Source organism: Colletotrichum godetiae (assembly GCF_030913485.1).
Source record: "Colletotrichum godetiae strain CBS 193.32 chromosome Unknown BDP55scaffold_27, whole genome shotgun sequence".
Lineage (NCBI taxonomy): Eukaryota > Fungi > Ascomycota > Sordariomycetes > Glomerellales > Glomerellaceae > Colletotrichum > Colletotrichum godetiae.
In genome coordinates this window covers 240,152-261,369 of record NW_026851275.1, presented here as the reverse complement: position 1 = coordinate 261,369, position 21,218 = coordinate 240,152, and the positions used below count along the sequence as shown (strand labels likewise).

The window sequence follows — 21,218 nt, the reverse complement described above, 5'->3', positions numbered from 1 at the left end:
CAAAAATTTAGTCTTTGACTCTCTTGTTGCTACTAATTTCCTTATCGAATCCTTCTTTACCCCACACTGCTGCGAACATCGGCCATTAGACTCCGTTGACTATATTCTCGTCTGATATGATTCGTGATTCTCGTTCGCCCAGATTTACAAACGTTATAGAACTACGTAGTAAGCTTATTGAGAAATGGTTTGCTGTTTTTATATTAGCCGATGAGGAGTTTTCCGTCGTCAAGCTGTCGGCCCATGTCCGACGCTGGCCGCTGGTGGGCTATTTACCACGCGACGCCCAGCCGGATCGGCAAAGACGCCCGCGGACGCTAACAAGATATCAAAGACATCCTAGTCTTGAGCTGCCATATCCCGCATGGTTGATTGGCTCTCCATTTACACGAGCAGACCTCTCAACTCTCACTGTCTTCTCATCTTGACACCAGCGACGGGAACCTGGAATCTGACAGCGGACAAATCCAACAAACCCAAATCATGAACGGCCTCGAAATCTCACCCTTCATCGCCTCCCTCCCCAAGGTCGAGTTACACATTCACATCGAGGGAACCCTCCTCCCCGCCCTCCGCTGGAAACTCGCCAAACGCAACAATGTGCCCCTCCAATATGATACCTACGAGGCCCTCCTGGACTCGTACAAGGTCTTCTTCAACCACCGCCCCGAAATCAACGGCCGCGTCCCGGGTATTCCAACTTTCCTCGAGGCCTATTTTGCAGGTTGCGAAGTCTTGAAAACTGAGGATGACTTTTACGAAATGTCGATGGACTACTTCCGGCGCTGCGCCGAGATGAATGTCCGCTACGTTGAGCCGTTCTTCGATATTCAGGCACATACGCGCAGGGGCGTGCCTGCGGAGGATGTGTTGAATGGGTATTTGAGAGCTCAGCGTGATGGCGCGAAGGTGTATGGCGTCAGGTCGAATTGGATCTTCTGCTTTATCCGCGACGAGACTCTTGAGGATGGGTTGGCTGCGTATGAGGCAGCCAGACCGTGGGCTGCTGGCACCGTCGAGGGTGGCAAGGGTCTCTTCCATGCTGTCGGGCTGGCAAGTAATGCCTTTAAGAGGCCGCCGATGCTTTTCGAGGAAGGGTTTCGGAGGGCCAAAAATGATGGGTTGCATGTTACAATGCACTGCGATTTCGGGCAAAAGGATACTTTCGAGCACATCCACGAGGCCATTTTTGAGGTCTGTGATAGGGCTGGGGCGGAGCGGATTGACCACGGGCTCGATGCGGCGGACAAGGAGGAGTTGCTGCAGGGGTTGTTGGACCGGGGAATCGGCTTGACATTGTGCCCTCACGCGTATCACCGGCGAACGGCGACGGAGGTGCTGTTTCCCAAGATTCGGACGTTATGGGAGAGGGGCGTCAAGTTTAATATCAACAGTGACGATCCGGTGTACATGCATGATGTTTGGGTAGATGGGAACATGCAGAAGGCATACACCTATTGCGGGTTTAGTAAGAAGGACATGGTCAAGCTTGCGAGGAATGGAGTTGATATGTGTTGGGCTAGCGAGGAGGTGAAGGGGGATTTGTATAAAGAGTTGGACGCAGTCGATACTGACTAGAGTCAAATCTGAGAACTGAAAAGACCTACTGGGCTTTCGGTCTAGATTGCTAAATCTAAAGTAAAATAGCAAGCAAAGCCTTGACGAGTCTTCGAAGGTCGAAAGTAGGTAGCCGGAGAACAAATCTAAGGTAAGGACATCGTAAAGAGGAGGGTCGGAATACTGTGATTGAATCTCATTTCAATCTAAGTAGACTGGGACTTTCGGGAAGTTGTCGCACCGCAGCCATTGCTATCACAGTCTATCCCAAATGTTGGCATTCTGTCATGACCTTGAATCAAGCAGCCGGTACTGCCAGCTTCTTCCCCAATTCCCGCCGATGCAAGAACCTGATCAGCAGCGAAGTCCCCGCCATACCAACGGCAAAGAAAATCATCGTGATATAACCCTTCGGGTACCGAGGTGCCTCGACCTGCTGCCAGATAAGCAGCGGCAACCATGCTTGGAAAACGTACGCCATCTGGTTCATCGAGCCCGTTACCAGCGCCCTCTCCTCGTTATCGTCTTTGCAAATCTCATGGGCCCACGCGAAGGTCAAACCGCTGATGCCACCACCAAATCCAACCAGCAGGAAACATCCCCATTTCCACGAATCGGAAATATTCCACGCCGCCAAACTCGAGTAGAGCACAACGTTGAGTGTTCCAGAGAAGACTATTGGCGGCCATCTCTCCCCCTTGAAAACGGAGTCTGAGGACCAGGCGTAGATCCACGTCGTTATGACCGTGATAGCGGAGGTAATCGTCGTGTATGTGTTGTACTCCTTGACAGAGTATCCCTCTCCTTTCAACCACAGCTGGAAGGCGGGTTGACTCATGATACCGCATCCGTTGTTGAAGAAGATATACAGTGCAGTTAGGGCATAGATATGCCAGCTCGTGAAAATCTTCTTAATCTTGGCCTTTGTAAATGGTTGCCGGTTCGCCCTCCCCTCAAGCTGCATCCGTTTCTGCGCAAGCGCTACATCATCTTTCGTCAGCCACCAGGCTTTCGTGATCTCAGGCACGTCAGGCAGAAAGAAAAACCCGGCAATTGCAATCGGCAGAGAAATGACAGTATCGACGATGAAGAGCCACTGCCAGCCCTTCCATCCGTGGACACCGCTGAGATTATAGACGGCGGCCATGAGGTATCCAGAGAACATAGAACCAATGGATCCCGCGGAGTGGAAGAGGCAGGAGCGTTTGGCGAGTTCGTCTTTTCTGTACCAGCACCCGATGATGTATTGCATGCCGGGGTAGAATGTACTCTCGGCGAGACCGATGAAAAAACGGAGAACGTAAAGCTGTGTGACGTTTGTGCATTTGATCATAAGGATTGTTAGAATGGCCCAAGTGCATTCGCATGCAGGAATCCAGATAGATGGGCGGACACGGGTGAGAAGGATGTTGCTGTGGCCAATGTCGTTAGTTCTTGAAGAAATGATTCATGGAAACTGCATGATGTGGGACTGACCTAGGAATTTCGCCAATGACGTATCCGACAGTCCAGCAAGCTTGCATGTAGTTGAGCTCATTGCCAAAGAGCTTCATGTCTTCTTTCATGCCAGACACAAAGGCATTGTTGATGTTAATCTGGTCAAGATTCCTGATGAAATGTTAGTACAGATGATGAGCTGTTAGCCGAGGGTCAACTTACTTGATGAAGTATCCCAAACTTGCAAAAGTCAGAATCACAGCGTCCAACTTGAACATGAACTTCCGTTCCTCGGGCGACTTGTCTAAGGTATCCCATACATATGACCGCCATGTAAGCTTCGGTTCCTCCTGGACAAGTCCTACAACGCTAGGCTGTACTCCTCGTGCATCGACAGAAGAGGGAGACTTGCTCCGAGGCGAATCGGCGACAGTAGTCTTTTCGATTTCTGGAACTCCCATACTTGGAGCTGATTGGTCTCAGAACCAAAGAAACAGATGATCAGCTGCGCGTCTGGATCGACATAATCAAGAATCATAACGACATTCAACAGCCAAAACCCAGATTTTATAATGGAAGATGCGAAATTTTCTTCCGTCGAGTTTTCAAGTTCTTCAGGGTCTTTCGGACCAACATCGGAGCAGACTCGCATGGGAAACGAGATAAGAACTGGGCATATCGCTGACGAGGTTTCTGGATACGATGGCGTGCTGGACGCAGCTGAAGACACAGGCGCGCGTCTGTCACCCTTGATGCGGACAACATCCGATGGGCATCTTGTCATTGAAGTGCAGAAAACAGTCTGAAGATTGATCAAACCCTGCGTGATGATCGATTATCCGGGACGGTCCGGACTTCATTGGTCTCAATTCACTTTACCTCGATGGAAAGTCCCATGGCCCTCTAGATACAAAGCCACGAGAGCCAAGCTTGTTAGCTGGCGTATAACTTGGTCTATGAAGCTATAATAATCTCTAGGTATCCCGTCGATCAAAAGCTTCGCACAAAGCTTTCGAGGCAGTCAAAGCAGCCAAGGCCTGAGATGGACTTCAGAGTGAGGGGAACACGGAGTTAGGAGAAATTGAAGCTTACACACGCCCTAAGTGATAGAATTCCCCCGCACGAGTCCAGCCCTTCAAGCCGATTTCTTCGGGTGATGATCTCTCAAAGGGGATTGGGCTGATGTTGGTTGACGAGCACACAATCGGGACCTTGTATCGCGTAACCCCCACTCGCGAGCGCCGCCGTCGCCCATGCGCCCCGGATCCGCTTCCCCGGGGGAGGGTAGGGCGAAACATCCAGCCAACAACTGGCTGATTAAACCCTCCATCACCTTTGGCTAGATTCGTACTGTCGAGCTTCCGGAGAGTTTGGATGACGATCGCGTGCTGACGACGAATTTTGGTTGGAGAATTAGTCCTCCGAGTTCCGTGGCGCGGTGGTTCGATGCTACGCATTTGTTGCTGGATTCGTCACACTCGATGCAGATGAAGCCATAGATAACCTCTGCTAAGAGGAACATTAACCCCGCGATTATTGGTAATCATGGCATTGTTGGGTAACGTGATCAGATGAGGAGGTCCCGTGGAATTGGGACTCGAGAATCACCTCGTATCAGAGACCGTGGATTACAAGATTTAAAGGAGGCTGCCCGTGCCTGGTTGTGTCAAGTCGGATTAAGAGCAGCTGATAATTATTCTGACATTTGCAAGACCTTGATAATATACCCAATCTCTCAGTCAAGTTGCATCTACACATCTTTCAAGCAGATCATCATGGTTCCCGCCCCTATCGACCCATCAATCACCGACGTGGCGGAGCCGCGGAAGGACACTCTCGGGCTCCCCGAAACCACAAAGGCAAGACTAACCAAGGCTGGAGTGGACTTATCAAATGGATACCCGTACCGTCCTTCGCGGCCTCTTTACCTGGACGATGCGTACAATATTCGCAACAAGGAGAGGGAATATGTTGACGCCGGCTCGAGGGCGGACAAGTCCAAGAAGCACCTGTTCAGCGCAGCGACAAAAGTTACAAACCTGACGGCCCACATTGGGACAGAGATTGAGGGTCTTCAGCTGAAGGACCTCACGCCCGAGCAAAAGGATGAGCTTGCGTTGCTCATTGCTGAGCGCAGTGTCGTCTTTTTTAGGGATCAGAATCTGTCGCCTCAGCAGCAAAAGGAGTTGGGAGATTGGTATGGTGAAGTTGAAGTCCATGTAAGTGCATATCAATTTACCACATCTCTCAACACGTGAGCATGCTGACGTATTCTGAAGCCTCAAGTTCCACAAGTACCTGGCGTTCTTGGTGTCACAGTAATTTGGCCAGCTTTGATGGCCACCGAGAGAAAAGCCAACTTCCGTAACCCCGGAGGCGCCTCCAAATGGCACACCGACCTGGTCCACGAGCGTCAGCCATCCGGCATCACTCACTTGCACAACGACGCTGTCCCGCCCATCGGTGGCGACACTCTCTGGGCCAGCGGCTACTCGGCATACGAGAAGCTTTCGCCTGACTTCCGCAAGATCATTGACGGAAAGTACGCCGTCTACCGTTCTGCTCACACGTACCTTGACCGGAACGACCCCGAAGCTGGACCAAAGCACATTGAGCGGGCGCACCCTCTTGTTCGCGTCCACCCTGCGACAGGATGGAAGTCTCTCTATGTAAATCGGCTATTTACGTCGCATATTATTGGGCTGGATAAGGCGGAGAGTGATGCCATTTTGAACTACCTCTTTGATGTGTACGAGAAGAACGTGGATATTCAAGTCCGTTTCAAGTGGACTCCCAACACTAGTGCTCTCTGGGATAACAGGTACGTGATATCTCCAAGGTTTAATGATGGCGCGAGTGTATAACTAATGTCATCCAGAATCACTATCCACAACGCCAGCTGGGATTATGAGGGTAATCACCCTCGTCACGAAACTCGCGTGACTTCTCTTGCCGAGAAGCCGTACTTTGATGCCGCTGCGCCTAGCCGACGTGAAGCGTTGGGCTTACTGGGACCGGATGAGAAGGAGGAGCTAGGCATTGATGGGACAATCAAGGGGCTGAAGGATTTCTCCCTGTAGATGAAGTCGATAACCGAGAATGATTTACTGCGTTTCCAACTGGTTCTATGTCTATGTACCCTGCCGGCTCAGCTCCTTTGTCTCTTTGGCCTATGAAGCAAGTACAATAATCCGACCCTGTCTTAAACGTTTTGCGACTTCAAGATACCATCAAGCTTGTTGTGGAACTTCTAGTTTGCCCCTCTCTTCACCAAGACATGGTAGTCATGCCAGACATAATCGTTGCCTGCATCCCTCTCCCAAACAAAAGTATCCTTGTTAGCCATCTCCAGATCAAACGAGAATGCTACTTTGGCGACAGTCAGACGAATAGACTGCAACGCCATCTCGCGGCCAATGCACACCCGAGGTCCAACGAGGAATGGCCGGTAGCTGGTCCGGACATCGTGCTCAAAAACAGTGCCCGGGCCGTTGTCAAGCCAGCGATCAGGTCTGAACTTGTCGGCAAGAGCCCAGTACTCAGGCTTACGCTGGATGGTCCAAATATCGGCAGAGACATTGACACCCTTGGGCACGTAGAGGCCATCAATCATGGCCCCAGGCGAAATGCGATGGGACCCGCGACCATTGATGGGTGGCGTGAGACGCAGTGTTTCCTGGATGCAGGCATTCAAGTAAGGGAGGCGAAGCACACTCTGGGCTGTGATTTCAGAGACTGAGTAATATGCTTCTCGGACTTCTTCCTGAACCCGTTTGTAGTGGCCGGGGTCTCGTAGCACGTGGTAAAAGACTGCTGATAGAGTTGTTGCCGAAGTGTCATAGCCAACCATGCTGTTTCCAATCATGTTAGAGTCAGGGACAGCAGGGTGATGAGACGACAGGAATTGAGGGGAGCTTACGCGAACAAAGCCGAATTACTCAACATCTCCGGCTGCGTCAAGCCTGCAGATTCTTTGGCGGATAGGATTGCGGTTAAAAAGTCTTTGCGCCCGCCTTGTCGCTCGATACAGCTGTAATAGTATAGTGTTAGTTTGACCTTATGTCGGAGAATGGGTTCCGACTAGCTTACCCTCTAAGTTGGTTCATCAAAAGAAAGTTCTTAGGGACGCGGAAAATGTGTGGAACAATCATAACTGGCAGTTTTGCAAGCCCACCAAAGATAGGAGTTTCTGTGAGAAACTGAAACAGTTCTAGAAGAGGTGCTCCTTTCCCGTAAGTGTACTTCATCTTTTCGTACGTGCCTAGTGCGATACTTAGCTCGAAGACTTCTGCACAAGACGCACGTTGTACCAACTCATTTGGTCATGGAGGAGCGGTTCTCCGAAAGACAAGTCTCCAACGATACTCCAAATCATCTTTCCGACATGGTCGCTGATACTCACAACCTTATATTCTCGAAGTTTAGAACCTAGCGACTCGACGGCTCGGTTGACGTGGTGCTGAACAATATCTTCCTGTTCCATCAACGCCTTGGCTGTGAAGGCTGGTTGTAATGCCGTACGTAGTCTCTTGTGTGCAGTTCTGTCGGTGGTGGTCAAGAGGTTCGGCGCTGCCCAAATGAGTTTAGCCAGCAGAGACTCAATTGTGCCCTGCTTCGTGAAGTGGCCACCGTCGGGTCCGGGATTATGGATCGTCTTGAGGGCACCTTCTGTGGCAAACGAGAGCTCATTTGGACCAATGCGGACGACAGTTCCTGTGAGTCCAACGATTAGCAGAGCTCAGGAAGATACATTGATGCATAGACCTGCTCTCGTACCGTATTGAGCATGCACCCTCTCGATATCATTATTAAGCCGATGTCCCGACACCGACCGAATAAGCCAGATCTGAGGCTGTGATTAGCGGACAGTAGTCGAGTTAGAAGAGCTTTTGGCTTATACTGGAGATATGGATGCGATAAAAGGTCCTTTGATGTGCGCGATAGGATGAAGATAGTAGTTGTATAGAGCCAAGATGACTGGACTGGCTACAGCCTAGAAACAATGTTAGTTGGTGAGACTTCGCTGAAGTTAGACGGCAATCATTCAGAATCTTTCGTACAAAGAGCCCAAGGTAGAAAGCTAGTGTTCCCCATGTAGTCCAAAGAGAAAGCGGCGCAGTAACCCATGGCACTGAGACTATTCCAAGTTTCTCATTTTGAAATGTAGCGATCGGTGAATCCATCGTTTGTTCTTCGGTGTTATTGACTCGACGAAAGAGGTGAAATTGGCGGAATCTTTCGTCAAGTTCGATTTCAATCTTGAAATTTGTTGAACTAGAGCTTGCTGCTAACAGCTTACACAGGCAATCTTAGACCGTCTCCAAATACGTGGCTACTTCTGCACATCAATTACGTCCTGAGAATTAGCAAAGCTCCCGTCTGGTCGTTTCTGTGTCCTCACTAGATTGTCATGCCCCTATCGTTGCTAGCTGTTGACAACGCTGCCTTCGCAACCGAGGAATGACCTGATTCGGGATTGACTCTGCCATTTTGGGCAACGCCGAAAGCTAAACAACCTTATGAGTCCGGGCCGAAGCCGTTGACAGTAGGTCAGAATAGTCGTTCAGGACAATTTGGGTAAACTCTTCGGTCTCGTTTTCTACTGCACGCTATGTCACAAAAAACAACCGTGCTGAAACAACATGGGCTATCTGGTGTCGCTTTTGGGTTTGTGAGACCCTGTTTACATTCAACTAAGCCGCGTTATCTCCCCAAACATCTTGTCTTGGAGACTCGTGTCGGGCAGAATTCCGGGCAACTGTAATAGTTCGCATCTCGATGAACATTCTGCCCCTCATGTCATATTGCAGCACAGTCACTAAGTTTACCGACGGTCCGAGTGAGCTTAGACACCTGTCAAGGCTACGATGAGAATCGACTGTGGTCTTACAGCCATGTTAATTATGAACGTAGGTGTGAGATCCCTCCAGCGGTTCCATACTCAGTAAGATCTTTGCGACGTTAAGTATAGATGCGAGCTACTCGGAGCTTGAAATAGAGTATAGGAATTGAATGCAATTATTCTGCTTTACTCTGATCTCGGACGACTTGGTACATCTCTGTCACGATGCTGCAGGTCGATAGCTCAAAACAGCTACCGGTAAGTACAGCAGCACGTGATTTCTGGCAGGAGATTATCAACGGCCGATGTCTGTCGCGTGGTAAGCATGTGTTGCAAGCAAGCTGAGATGACCTGCTCGCCAATGTTGGCAACTGATGGCTACCTCCCGTCAACTTCCAGCCCGGCTCATGCATCGAAGAACCATGACTCGCCTGAATGTAAGAACATCTAAAGGTTAGGCGACTCCCTGGACTGAAGTAAAATAAGCTCGGGGCAGAATATACCTCAGATGGGAGCTCAGGTCATCGCAAAGTCTAATAACGCGTATATCTCGGACTTTTCTGGACACGCCTACGGCGACTTAAATCTCCGCATGAGATTCATGCCCACGGACCGATGTGGGAGAGGCTTGTCAACATGCGGTAGCTTCATCGCGAATTGTGGAATGCCGTGAGGGGGAAGGACGGAAATATCGAAGAGTTGACAACTATACAAACAACAATAATAAAGACCACGGGATTATAATCCATAGAATCTTTGCTGTTCCCTGCAGGATTTGGCATTGTGCAAGGTTTCAGCTAGTAGATGGCAAGACCACCTTAAGACTTGGCTTTTCTTCAAACCCTCCGCCGGATAAGTAGAACAACTCTATCGACGTGGTGGGCCGTCTAGAACGATGCATTTGACTCAGGTCGGTACGAGCAGCTCGCCGGTGTGAAGGCTGGAGCGAACTTCAAAACCTTGTTTTCCGCGCTCTGTCGTTGTTACACTGCAACCTCGGAGTTTGTTGAAAGATGCGAGCCATCATCGCGTGGAAGGACCTTCTCATCATTGGGTTTTACAACGAAATGCGGCAATGCCACCTAGGCACCATGTGAGCTGGCGAACTTGAGATGAATCTTGCTTGTAAAAGTTTCCTCAGGCGTTGAAGTCGACCATCTGGGGGTTGCAATCCGATCTTTATGAACCCTGGGCCATGTGGGATGGTACTCGGGCTCAGCACGCCTCTTCCTAATGAAGCCTTTAAATCCTCAAAACGGTGTATGCGATACATTTAAGACTGGATGAACAATGATGAATGTGGTAATGTGATCACTCACCAGCGAGCAGTCTCAGATTTACCAATTTGACGTACACCGGCCTACTGACTTTCTTCCAACCGCAGGCCTGCATACAACCACTCTGTCCTCGACCCAATCGCCAAGATGTTTGGCACTCTGATGTATGATCTTCAACACAAAGAACCAACGTTCATAGAAAACAACCCAGAGGCAGTAATAAACCGTAATCGACGCGGGAAACCCCACATCGCATGCGAATACTGTAGGGCACGAAAGGTTTGTCGGGATTGAATCTCAAATACACATTATGTCCATTCGCTGACATTAAAGGATCGACACAGCTTCGCTGCAACGGAGACCCAAATGGGTGTGATAGATGTAAAGCAAGCTCCAATACTTGCAAGTACCCGACCAACAGAAATACTATCCGAAAACGAAAGCAATCAACGTCTTCAATCAAAGAAGCATCGAAAACGCGACAATCTTCTTTCGACAGCTCAGCGACACCTCAATCACCTTCGTACTCGGACAACTTCAACCTGGATCCGTCGTTGCTGTTCGCCACGAATCAGGAAGACTCAGAAGTAATGACCGATCTTGGAAATCTCCAACGGCAAAGCGGACTCCCAAGTCCTACTTTTGACATGACGAACAGTCACAACGAGACCATGGAAGAGACAGGAATTACACAGCACACAAAACACGAACAAGATCAAATCGATCACTGGCTGGCATCGTGTAGCCTATTGTCACCAAATACAACCATTGATATGGCGAACCTGAAGAGTGGAGACTTCACTGGGCCATGGCAAGAGTTAGGGAAAGATACTACGTACTTCGACCCGGCTGAAGACAGTGGTGACGATGGTGTCAGTTCCCAGGAGACACAGCTTGACTTCGAAATGAATGGTATGTCAATTTCTTCCATGTTATACGTGCATCATCATCTAGGACGCATCACCAATTGACACGGCTATCTTTAGACACCAACGAGATCATGGACGATTCGTCGTCAACGCCAGGACTTTCATCATCAAGTCTTGACCTCTTGCTTGACGAGAATTTCCCATCAAATCTTATGATTCCACCAGTCGATGCACCAACCTCGGCCAAGATGCAGCCCAGCCTCAAATCAACGCCAGTGGCTTACAATATGTCAGCACCAGCGACAAGCCCTCTGACTGCATTACTAGAGGGTTCTGATACTACGGTTAAAAAGAAGAGTGAGTGCAGGTGCTTGAGGCTCGCCGCGCATTTGCTCGAGCAGCTTGGCAACGAAGGCGCCAACACGGAATCTGCTACTATGGACGTTCTTCTCAATTGCTGTAGGGAAGCGATCAAAGGCTGCGACTCAATCCTGAGTTGCACTTTATGCAAGTCACGGTCAGAGAGCATGATGCTACTTGCTATGGCTGGGCAATACCTGAGCAACATCTGCGAAAAGACAGTTCGCTCCTACGTTGATGTTGTTCGGAAACTGCAGTCGGGGAACTCTCAGCTTACAGGAGACTCAATGTGGTTCCAATCATACAAAATCGAGAGCCCAGTCGAGAGAAACCAGGTTCTGAAGTGTCTCGTTACCGGACAACTCACCGAATTTTGCCTGCTCATTGGAAAGATCAAGGCTAGGGTGGGAACGAGGAAAGCGCACTTGGCGCCGTTGTTGGGTGCAGAGAGGAAGATTCAGTGTATGAGGACCATGTTGATGCAGTGCGAAAGTTACCGCGGTTCGCGAAGCAGCAATGATTCAAAATCATTGGTGGGATAGCTGTTTATGAACATGCTTACCTCAGGTAGCAAACTTGATCCTGAATCGGATGGCTTAGTTACCTACCTCAGTATTTCCCACTCAAGGCAGAAATATTTCGGAAGTCTACCGGCAGAGGCAAGGTCATCCCCACAGAGGGTTGAGTCTCCTGAGGTTTTGCGTCCAACTTTCTCCGACACATCTGGCCTGGCTCAGAGTTTAAACGAGGACAAGGGTCTGAACTGTGTTCAAATGCCCCAAGCGGATGGTAAAGTTCGTGTCTGCAGAGTTCAACATGGAGGCCAGCCGCGGAATTAGATGTCACAACATGTCGTATGTGGACATTGTAGGCGAGGCTCGATGGCATGACATCTCGCCCACCGGTTGACGGATATATGGCACGTTTTCATGCCCTGTAGCTTCGCGTCGTAATCACTGTTATCCCGCCGGCAGCGGGGTTTGCTACCATCAACATCTCCATCATACGATGTGCAACCACATGCAATAGAACTCAACGAATTACCAAAGTGCACAATTTGTATTTTCTAGAGAAGACTGATAACAAACTCTACGAAGCCTTGACTAGAGTTGAAACATAGCGGCTCTTTTCTCCGATCTTTTCAGCCAGAACGCTCAAGCTTGGACTGTGCAACACGTCAAAAATGCTTGTCGTTTCGGCACCCGCGCTAGACACGAGCCAATTGCGCAATTCCACAGCGATGAGCGAGTCAACACCGTATCTAGAAACGGGGTGCTTCTTGTCGATCTCCGCGGCGTCCAACCCAAACATCTCAGAAAGCTTCGATATCACGGCGTCCAAGATAAGTGCCACGGCGCCTGTGCCACTGGTTGCTGATTGCAACGAGTCAGAGAGCCGCGTTGCCGTGGTCCCTTTGCGATCCATTATTCCGCGCGTTCCGCTGTGGTTACTGTGGTTGGTGCGAAGAGACGAGAAGCGAGTGTCATTGACCCAGGCGACTGTCGAAGTCTCTTCAAACTCCAGAATGCCTGTGATAAGCTGACTGAGGTCGACTGGTCGACTAGGCATCTGGATGGCTGTTTCGACGATCTTGAGTAGGCTAGCCTCATCAATATCAGCTAGGCCTGTCTTCGTCAGGCGTTCCGCGACTCCCTCGGCGTTGGCAACGAATCCGACCTCTTGAATACTGGCCAGATCGATTGAAACTGCAGGAAGGCCCTGTGAAGTGCGGTATTTCGCAAAAGCATCTTGGAAAGTTCCACCGGCCGAGTAATTCGCCTGGCTTGTGTTACCTCCGAGTCCTGTCAGGGACGAAAGTAAGATGAAAAAGTCAAGGTCCGGAAGGTGATTATGCATATTCCACGTGGCTGCAATTTTAGGACCTGTTGCAGCTTGCCACTGTTCGTATGTCATGTTGGGGAAAATAGAGTCCTGGTGGGCGTCAAGTTAGTATTCTGACTTTTCACATGAGGGCTGCTATGCAGACTTACATTCAAAGTCATAGCTGCTTGGATGACCCCACGAACTGAAGGGAAGCTCCGGCCAGCTTCGTCAACAGCTCGGCGAAAATCAATCTCATTCGAGACGTCGCAATTCTGAACAGTAACTCTGCAGCCACTTTTCTCAAGATCGGTAATGAGAGCCCCGCAGCTTGGATGGGTACGCGCGTTGCGCGAAAGGATAATGAGGTTCTTACAACCGAGGTCCCGTGCCATCCATCGCGCTATGGACTGACCAATACCACCCATGCCACCAGCAATGAGGTAAGATGCATCCTCTAACAGACGAGCTGGGGTTGAGGAAGGAATAACCTATATCTATGATCAATAATCGGCCAGACAACCGGTAGGTGAGTCTCTTACCTTAACTAAATCTGTCTGCTGTGGTTGAACCACAATTTTCCCGAGGTGTTTGCCGCTTTGCATCAGTCGGAAAGCTTGGTCAACCTCAGATATAGGGAAAACCGTCCTGGGAGAAACCACGCGTAGGTCTCCTTGGCTGAACATCTCCATGACACCCCGAAGAACGTCTTGGACGACGTGACCCTTGAACTTGCCAAGTTGGAACAAATCGATTGCCGCAAATGTTACTGCACGGCGGAGGGGACTCATGTCCAAATTCTTGGCCGCCTCGATGTCTCTCTTACCAATCTCGACAAATCGTCCAAACCTCGCCATGCAGTCCCAAGTCTCTTTGAGCAACGGCCCGGCAAGAGAGTTGAGCACAACGTCAACGCCTTTGCCACCGGTGGCAGCCATCAGAGCAGGGCCAAAAGATGAGTCTCTACTGGAGAAAATTCGGTCTTTCGGAATGCCAAACTCCTTCATGACGAAGTCCCGTTTGGCTTCGGTGCCGACTGTGGCGAAAACTCGGGCACCTCGTTGCTTGGCGAGCATCACAGCAGCCTGACCTACACCTCCTGTTGCCGCATGAATAAGAACAGATTCGCCCTTCGAAAGTCGGCCGATATCAAAGAGGCCATGATATGCTGTAGAAAAAACCATAGGGACTGTCGCAGCCTCCTCGAAGGACATGCTATCTGGGACACGAACAGCACAAGGCCAGTTGATCAAGACTCTTGACGCCCAATGTCCGCGCAAGATGGCACAAACTCGGTCGCCAACCTTCAGCCCGCTGTTCTGCTCTGCATCCGGGCCCAGTCTAGTGACAATGCCGCTGCATTCATAGCCCATAATGGTTTCGTCGAGTTGACCAAGTGCCACGAGAACATCTCTGAAATTGAGACCAAATGCGCGAGGCTCGATCTCAATTTGATCCTCATCTAAGTCTTGAAGGTTGACTTCCCTAAAGCGTAAGGAGTCTAGAAGACCAGGCGTCCCGACTTCCATTTGAAGGTTCAAGCCTTCACCCCGGATACCAAATGGTCTGATTTCAGGCACCTTCTCAGCAGATTCGGGCGCCAAAGCAATGTTTTCCGAGTCGTCGTTGTAAATACGCGTCATGTGAAGGATGGAGTCTTTCACCGCGTACTCGCAATCGATCTCGTATGAGTTGAGGGAAAAGTCAAAAGAAGCCTTGAAGACATCCCTGATCAGCTCGGCGTTCTTGGCGGACCAATACGGCTCCGTGCTTTCTAGATCGAGGGAGATGTATCGGCGCCCCGCATCCTCCATCCTGAGGGTGCGAAGTAGTCCAGAGTGCAGCGCCATGTCTGGATCAGCGCCGTCGATAAGGCTACCTCGTGTCACCCACAGTACGCCCCGAGCAGTTGTCAAGAGCCGCTGAACACAAGTGAAGTCATCGCGACTCAGTCGACTGAGGAGGGGGGCAACGACTTCTTCAAGCATAACGCAGACTTTGTCGTTAGCATCAACTGATCGCCAGTCTGTGGCTTTGCAACTGGCGCCGGTCTCGGACTGAATTTGACACTTCAAGTCCTGTACCCAGTCAACAGAGACAGACTCGGATGAGCTGAGCAGGAAGACTTCAGATGGGAACGCCGGTGGTGCAACCGCAGTTGTAACCATGACACTGAAGGAGTAGTTCGCGTCATCTTCCATGTCTCTCACGTCTAAGTCAATGCCACTAAAGCCCGTAGCGGCAAGAACCCGCCCCCAGTGATCAAGAGTAAGGTTTGGTCCACCCTTGCGCTCAGCTTCTTCAGCTAGCCACCAGCCAGGAAGGGCTCCGAAGATTAGCTGCACATCCAATGTGTCTTTCGTAGTCTCAACGAAGATGAGTTGTCCGCCTTTCTTCAGGAGTTTACGAACATTCCTCATCGTCCTCTCCATATTCTTTGTAGCGTGGAGAACTTGGCAAGCGATAATGAGATCATAAGAGCCCGCCTCGAAGGATTGCTCGACGGGATCCACTTCGATGTCGAGTTTTTTGAAGCTGATCATGTCTCCAAAATCATCGAATTTTTTCGCTGCAGCCTCGAAGAACCCAGCCGAGACATCGGTAAAGGTGTATGATGCAAAGCGATGCCGACGATCAGGGGTGTCTTCAGACAAGCCGTTTAGTACTGATCTTGTGCATCCACCGGTGCCTCCTCCAATTTCAAGGACTTTAGCACGAGGGTGCTTCATCGAGTACATGCGAACCAACTTTTGCACCTGCTCGTAGGATCTGTTACATCGCAGAGCCTTTTCATAGAACTCGTAAAGCAAGTTGCCTTCCATCATCACCTCCAATGGAGCCACTTGCCTCCGGAGAATCCGAGACAAGTTCTTGCCCACGCGACATAGAAGGCGCCCATTTACGCTCTGGGCAGCAACTTCATCAAAGAGCATGTGCCTCATGCCTTGACTTGTCTTGGCCCATGAAGCACTTCCACGAGCGAGCTTTCCATCAAGACCAGCTTTGTAGTTGACTTCCATCCAAGCATAGAGCGACCTATGATACCACTCCATGTTTCCGATAGCAGCTTTGTCGGGGCATAAATCTTGTATGGCATCTCGGATGAAATACCAGGCTGCTCTAACGAGCTTTTTGTTGACGGACAGCTCGCATGGATCAATATCAAATCTGAGTGGCTCTTTGCGCTGATCCTTTGGCATGAGAGAAAAGTCAGGATGCCAATGCATCTTGAACAGCAACTTAGGCGGCTCTTGTTCTCGCTGATTTAGGCTCACACCGCCCACTGCCTGACAAAAGAGAGCTTTGACTTCCAAGATTGGGGCCCCCGGGTTGTTCAGCTCATGCGTCGTTATGGAAGACCGAAAGCCCGACTTATCGCAACGATCAATTGTTGCAAGAGCCTCAAATTTGTAGTGGGGAGTCGAAGTAATAGCCTGCGAGACGTAGATGTGCTGAATGGCTCTAGGCATTACCATCGAATTCTGGAAGTCTTCGGAGGAAAGTGCAGAATAAGCTCCTTGGAAGATTGAATCGAGCGTGGTGGGGTGGAGAAGATGGGAGCTCGAGGAGCTCACATCCGCTACTTTGAACTGGAATTTGGAACCAGACTCGTTGGCCTGAATGCCAATCATGTTCTGGAATGTCGGACCATGTTGCAGACCCATCTTCCTCAGGCGAGCGAACAAATAGTCAATTTCCACCTTGAGAGGATGGGCAGAGCTGGCTTGGCCGATAGCATCACCTCCATCTACAACAGAGGGCAAGGCGGCCTTTGATTTTTGCCTCTGGGAGATGCACCCGTGGATATGCTCATTCCACGAATTACCGTCGGTGCCAGGTGATTTCAGAGAGAACTCATACCATCCCGGCTCCAGATTCTTGTCGTCACAGGGGTGCAAAGACAGCTGAACCTCGATGCCGGCTTCTGTATCCGGGATAACTAATGCGTTGCTGATCTGGATATCCCTCAGACAATAACCGTCTAGAGTCTCGGCCGGAACTTCAGAGTATTGACGTAGAGCTTCTATCGCCATGCATATTCCGCCGGCTCCCGGGTAAACGATGTCAGACTGGACCAAATGGTCTCGAAGCCAAGGAAGATCGTTCGCTTTGAGAAAGTGCCTCCAAATTGGGTTGGTCGAAGAGGGGCCTGGCAGCAAAGACCCGACTAGCTCATGGCGAACATGCGTCCGCATGCGATGAGCAACGTTCAGGCGCGATTCTTGCCAGAAACTGTTGGTATGATTCCAAGGATATGTAGGGAGATCCGAAATGACTCTTAGGCTGGTGTAGTCCTCCTGGCAGTTGACGGCAGAGAGGTCAACCGGTGATCCCTTGCACCATAAAGCTCCAGCAGCCGCCTGCATGGACACTACAGCGTTCTGACCTCTGATCAAGCCCGATGCATAAGGTAGATTGAGCCCCTTCAAGGCAGGAATTTTGCAAATCTGCCGGATTGGACCTGCAAGCGCCGAATGTGGGCCAAGTTCGAGAATAAAGTCTACGTTGGCCTCCTGACTGGCATTTGAAGTACACATCTTCTCAAATGATTGTGAGAAAAGAACTGGCCACAACAGATTATTTACCCAGTGTTGTGGACCCAGCTTTTCGGGGGCCTCGATCAGATTGCCCGTGACAGGTGACGAGTAGATTAGCTTTTGCCACTTCAGCTTCGGCTGAATGATGTCCTGAAGCTTCCTGAGATATTCTTCCGCCATAGGGAGCATGTGATGAGAGTGGTAGGCGGACTTGACCTTCAGCGCCCGTGCAAAGATTTGATCCTCGGAGAACCGCTTCTCCAGACTTTCAATAGCGTCGAGATCTCCAGAAAGAGTGACGCTTGAGGGGCTGTTGACACAAGCTACAGTAACGGTGCCTTTCGTGACACCGTTCTTCGCGAGGTAGGCCCATGCATCTTCAGCTCCAAGACCCACGGCTATCATGCCTCCAGGACCGCGGGAAGCGTTGTGGTATTTTTCTGTCAAAACACCACGGAAGTATGCGACGCCCAGAGCCTCTTCAAACGTCAGCGCACCGGCGGCATAGGCTGCTGCAATCTCGCCACTCGAGTGACTGGTGACAGCGGTGGGTTGGATACCCCATGATTTAAGAAGGTCAACCAAGCATATCTGGAGAGCGACGCAGACGGGCTGGCTTAGGTGAGGTTCGTTGACGCAGGTAGACTTTTCGTCCCGCTGGAGCTCATCCACAAGGGACCAGTCCGCGCCGTAATCTCCCAAAACAACATCCGCGCGGAGAAGAGCCTTCCTGAAAATCGAGTATACTGGGATGAGTTCGCGGCCCATGGCATGCCATTGGGCCCCTTGTCCGTTGAAGACGAAGCCGATGCGCGGGGGGTCTTTAGCAAGAGTTACAGCTTTCTTAACTGGGTTCTCGAGGGCCTCGATCAAGCTTGCCTCGCAGTCGCTGCTCGATATGGCAACTCGCCAAGGGAAATGTGACCTGTGTTTCTGAAGGGTGTATGCCAAGTTATCAAGATCAAGCTTTTGGACTGACGCTTTCCGAGCCTCGAGATAGCCCTTCAGATTGTTGACCATTCGTGCAGTGACAATGGAGTCTTTGCTACTCATGACGATAAGACGAGGCCCAGTCTTCTCCAATGCTATTGAATGACATTGATCGATATGCTCACTAGCACCGTCAATGATGACGTGGCCGTTTGTTCCTCCGTAACCGTAATTGTTGACAGAAACACGTCGTGGCATTCCCTCAGGCCAGTTCTGTGCTTGCAGCGGAACTTTCACCCCGAGCGACTTCATATCGATTTTGGGGTTTGCTTCCTCGTAATTCAGGTTCGGTGGGATCATCTCGTTCTTGAGCATCATGATAGCTTTGATGACTCCTGCAATGCCGCTGGATGCTTCTAAATGACCCAAGTTCGTCTTGATTGACCCTACTAGCACCGGCTTGTCGACTGAACGTCCTTCTCCAAATACACGACTTATAGCAGCAGCCTCGATGGGATCGCCGGTCGGGGTTCCTGTCATATGCGCCTCAACGTATGCTGTCCGAGAAGGATCGAGCCCGGCTCTTCGATAACATGCTCGTATCAACTCCTCCTGAGCCTCAGAAGACGGCGACGTGATGGTCGGTGTTTTGCCATCCTGATTAATTGCCGTCTCTCGAATAACAGCATGAACAGGATCTCCGTCGGCTAGTGCCTCTCGGAGAGGCTTCAGGAGAAGCGTTGCAATGCCCTCTCCCCTACCATAGCCGTTTGCTCGACTGTCCCAGGCGAAGCATCGGCCATCAGCACCGAGGACTCTGTAATCAGAGGTTAGTATTTTTGGTACTCGGCTCTCAGGGTCTTAGTAGCCTACCCTAAGCCCGACATGACGATGAATGGATCAGGGTTGAGTAGAAGATTCGAGGCGCCCACGACGGCCATTCGTGATTCTCCATTGCGAATGCTATTAACAGCAAGGTGCAGAGCCGCCAAGCTCGCTGAGCATCCAGTATCTGTAGTAATACTTGGACCACGAAGATCAAAGAAGTGAGAAATCCTATTCGACATCATAGCGACACCATTGCCAGTCAGAGTGGTCCTGGGCAGTGTGTCCGGGTCTCGCAGCTGAGCATCATGATAGTCCCTAGAGAAGGAACCAACAAAAACCGAGGTGTCGCTTCCTGCTAGCTGTTGAAGAGTTACACCGGCTAAGAGAATTCTGGTTAACTCTGAAGATGCCACTGCAACAAACACTCTTCTGATCTTACCATTTTCTGATGATTCAAACACGGACTCAAGAAGCAGACGAATTTGTGGATCCATCGCCTACAACATCCTCAGCGCTGCGCAAGACGCACGACCTCTCTGTCAGAATGGAACTTACGTTGGCGATTTCAGCGGTAAAGTTGAAGAAGGACGCATCGAAACGAGAGACATCATCTTTGAGGAAATGACCGCCAACCACATGAGACTGTTCCAAGATCCGTCAGCTTGCGTGATCATAATTAGGAACTCTGGCGTGAGGTTTTACCATCCCAATCTTTGCATGATCTTTATCAAAAAAAGCATCGGCATTGAACCTCGACTTTGGTATTGGAGACCAGCCGTCTCGTCCCTCAACGACGAGTTGCCATAGCTTGTCTGGAGTTGTCGCGTTTCCTGAAAACTTGCAACTCATTCCAATGACTGCAATCGGCTCCACCGGACCTCCTCTGGGCGACTGAATGCTCTCCACTGGAGAGCTTAGCTCAGAGGAAGATGCTCCATGACTCATGTACGGTGCCATTGTGAATGTCTTAGGTGGGACACTGCGAATGTTCTGTCTTACACACGGACCAACAGTTGAAGTTGCTTGGCGAGAATCAGAGAAAGGTGATTGAAGTGGGTATCCTGTTCGAGAGACACAGTGACTAAGTTGGGCGATGCATCAAATCTAGCTCAAGTCTAAGAGGGTCTCTGAGCTTCGTCTTGATACTATTGAAACAACACATTGGCAAGACCCTTCATAGCCTCCAGTGCGCAAAGACAGCTATGGTGGTCTTGTTGATTGACCATGGCAACCGGAGTTGATCAAAAATGACCATACCGAGTAAACAAATACATGAAATCTCTTTTTCGATCCTGCAGATCGGTATCACTATCTAAGTTAAACTCTAGCGCTATATCTTATGACCTATATGCAACTTTAAAAAAAAGTCAGACCCGCGAAGGTTCGGCGGCACCTACGGGATAGCCCTACAACGGTCGCTGCACGACGGAAAGCTTCGAATTAAAACCAAAAGCCTAAAGAGATGGGTGAATGGGGATGGATGACCGGGTTGTAGGGGTTCTAGTGGCTGTCGCCGTGGCCTGTTCGTCACGAGTCGTGGCGCCGACGGGAGTTTGATCTTGGACTCAGAGAGCTGGCATTGACACGCGAATGGAACCATCGCCGGCCTTACCTCAAGCTGAAAGAAACCTTGAGACATCGTCTCAATTTGTAAGCCATGGCTATCAAGAGACTGATTTTGCTTCTGCGCGGGTGCCTTGGTACCTGAAAGCAATTGTTGTCAGCTTGTAGCACGATTAGATCAAAGAAACAGCCCTCT

General features: G+C 50.3%; 8 protein-coding genes across 8 annotated transcripts; 3 read left to right on the top strand and 5 right to left on the bottom strand.

Moving 5' to 3' along the window:
* Window positions 1-483: 483 nt before the first annotated feature.
* On the top strand, window positions 484-1,578 carry BDP55DRAFT_555143 (adenosine deaminase; the record flags this gene model as incomplete). The annotated part of the gene is made up of 1 exon (XM_060569456.1): window positions 484-1,578. One exon carries the CDS (start codon window positions 484-486, stop codon window positions 1,576-1,578), a length of 1,095 nt encoding a protein of 364 aa, XP_060428152.1.
* Window positions 1,579-1,855: 277 nt separating this feature from the next.
* On the bottom strand, window positions 1,856-3,455 carry BDP55DRAFT_554782 (major facilitator superfamily transporter; the record flags this gene model as incomplete). Its single annotated transcript, XM_060569424.1, has 3 exons — window positions 1,856-2,969; window positions 3,034-3,165; window positions 3,217-3,455. The coding sequence occupies 3 exons, from the start codon at window positions 3,453-3,455 to the stop codon at window positions 1,856-1,858; spliced, it is 1,485 nt and encodes a 494-aa protein (XP_060428151.1).
* A 1,314-nt stretch (window positions 3,456-4,769) lies between these two features.
* BDP55DRAFT_694902 (TfdA family taurine catabolism dioxygenase TauD) lies at window positions 4,770-6,074 on the top strand (the record flags this gene model as incomplete). The annotated part of the gene is made up of 3 exons (XM_060577403.1): window positions 4,770-5,213; window positions 5,274-5,815; window positions 5,873-6,074. 3 exons carry the CDS (start codon window positions 4,770-4,772, stop codon window positions 6,072-6,074), a joined length of 1,188 nt encoding a protein of 395 aa, XP_060428150.1.
* Window positions 6,075-6,244: 170 nt separating this feature from the next.
* On the bottom strand, window positions 6,245-8,177 carry BDP55DRAFT_694901 (cytochrome P450 3A19; the record flags this gene model as incomplete). Its single annotated transcript, XM_060577402.1, has 6 exons — window positions 6,245-6,845; window positions 6,914-7,024; window positions 7,084-7,255; window positions 7,309-7,707; window positions 7,771-7,840; window positions 8,055-8,177. The coding sequence occupies 6 exons, from the start codon at window positions 8,175-8,177 to the stop codon at window positions 6,245-6,247; spliced, it is 1,476 nt and encodes a 491-aa protein (XP_060428149.1).
* Window positions 8,178-10,703: 2,526 nt separating this feature from the next.
* BDP55DRAFT_633346 (uncharacterized protein) lies at window positions 10,704-12,181 on the top strand (the record flags this gene model as incomplete). The annotated part of the gene is made up of 3 exons (XM_060572541.1): window positions 10,704-11,025; window positions 11,100-11,804; window positions 11,910-12,181. The coding sequence occupies 3 exons, from the start codon at window positions 10,704-10,706 to the stop codon at window positions 12,179-12,181; spliced, it is 1,299 nt and encodes a 432-aa protein (XP_060428148.1).
* A 211-nt stretch (window positions 12,182-12,392) lies between these two features.
* Window positions 12,393-17,881, bottom strand: BDP55DRAFT_612815 (type I polyketide synthase; the record flags this gene model as incomplete). The annotated part of the gene is made up of 3 exons (XM_060571213.1): window positions 12,393-13,274; window positions 13,334-13,632; window positions 13,684-17,881. The coding sequence occupies 3 exons, from the start codon at window positions 17,879-17,881 to the stop codon at window positions 12,432-12,434; spliced, it is 5,340 nt and encodes a 1,779-aa protein (XP_060428147.1). The 3' UTR covers window positions 12,393-12,431.
* A 192-nt stretch (window positions 17,882-18,073) lies between these two features.
* Window positions 18,074-19,553, bottom strand: BDP55DRAFT_746561 (thiolase-like protein; the record flags this gene model as incomplete). Its single annotated transcript, XM_060580553.1, has 2 exons — window positions 19,505-19,553; window positions 18,074-19,448 (listed from the first exon to the last, which is right to left on the bottom strand). Coding segments are annotated over exons 1-2 (1,389 nt in total), but the record flags the coding sequence as incomplete, so codon positions are not given.
* BDP55DRAFT_746559 (beta-ketoacyl synthase) lies at window positions 19,501-20,247 on the bottom strand (the record flags this gene model as incomplete). The annotated part of the gene is made up of 4 exons (XM_060580552.1): window positions 20,162-20,247; window positions 20,015-20,101; window positions 19,899-19,956; window positions 19,501-19,838 (listed from the first exon to the last, which is right to left on the bottom strand). Exons 1-4 carry the CDS (start codon window positions 20,162-20,164, stop codon window positions 19,501-19,503), a joined length of 486 nt encoding a protein of 161 aa, XP_060428145.1. The 5' UTR covers window positions 20,165-20,247.
* Window positions 20,248-21,218: the final 971 nt, after the last annotated feature.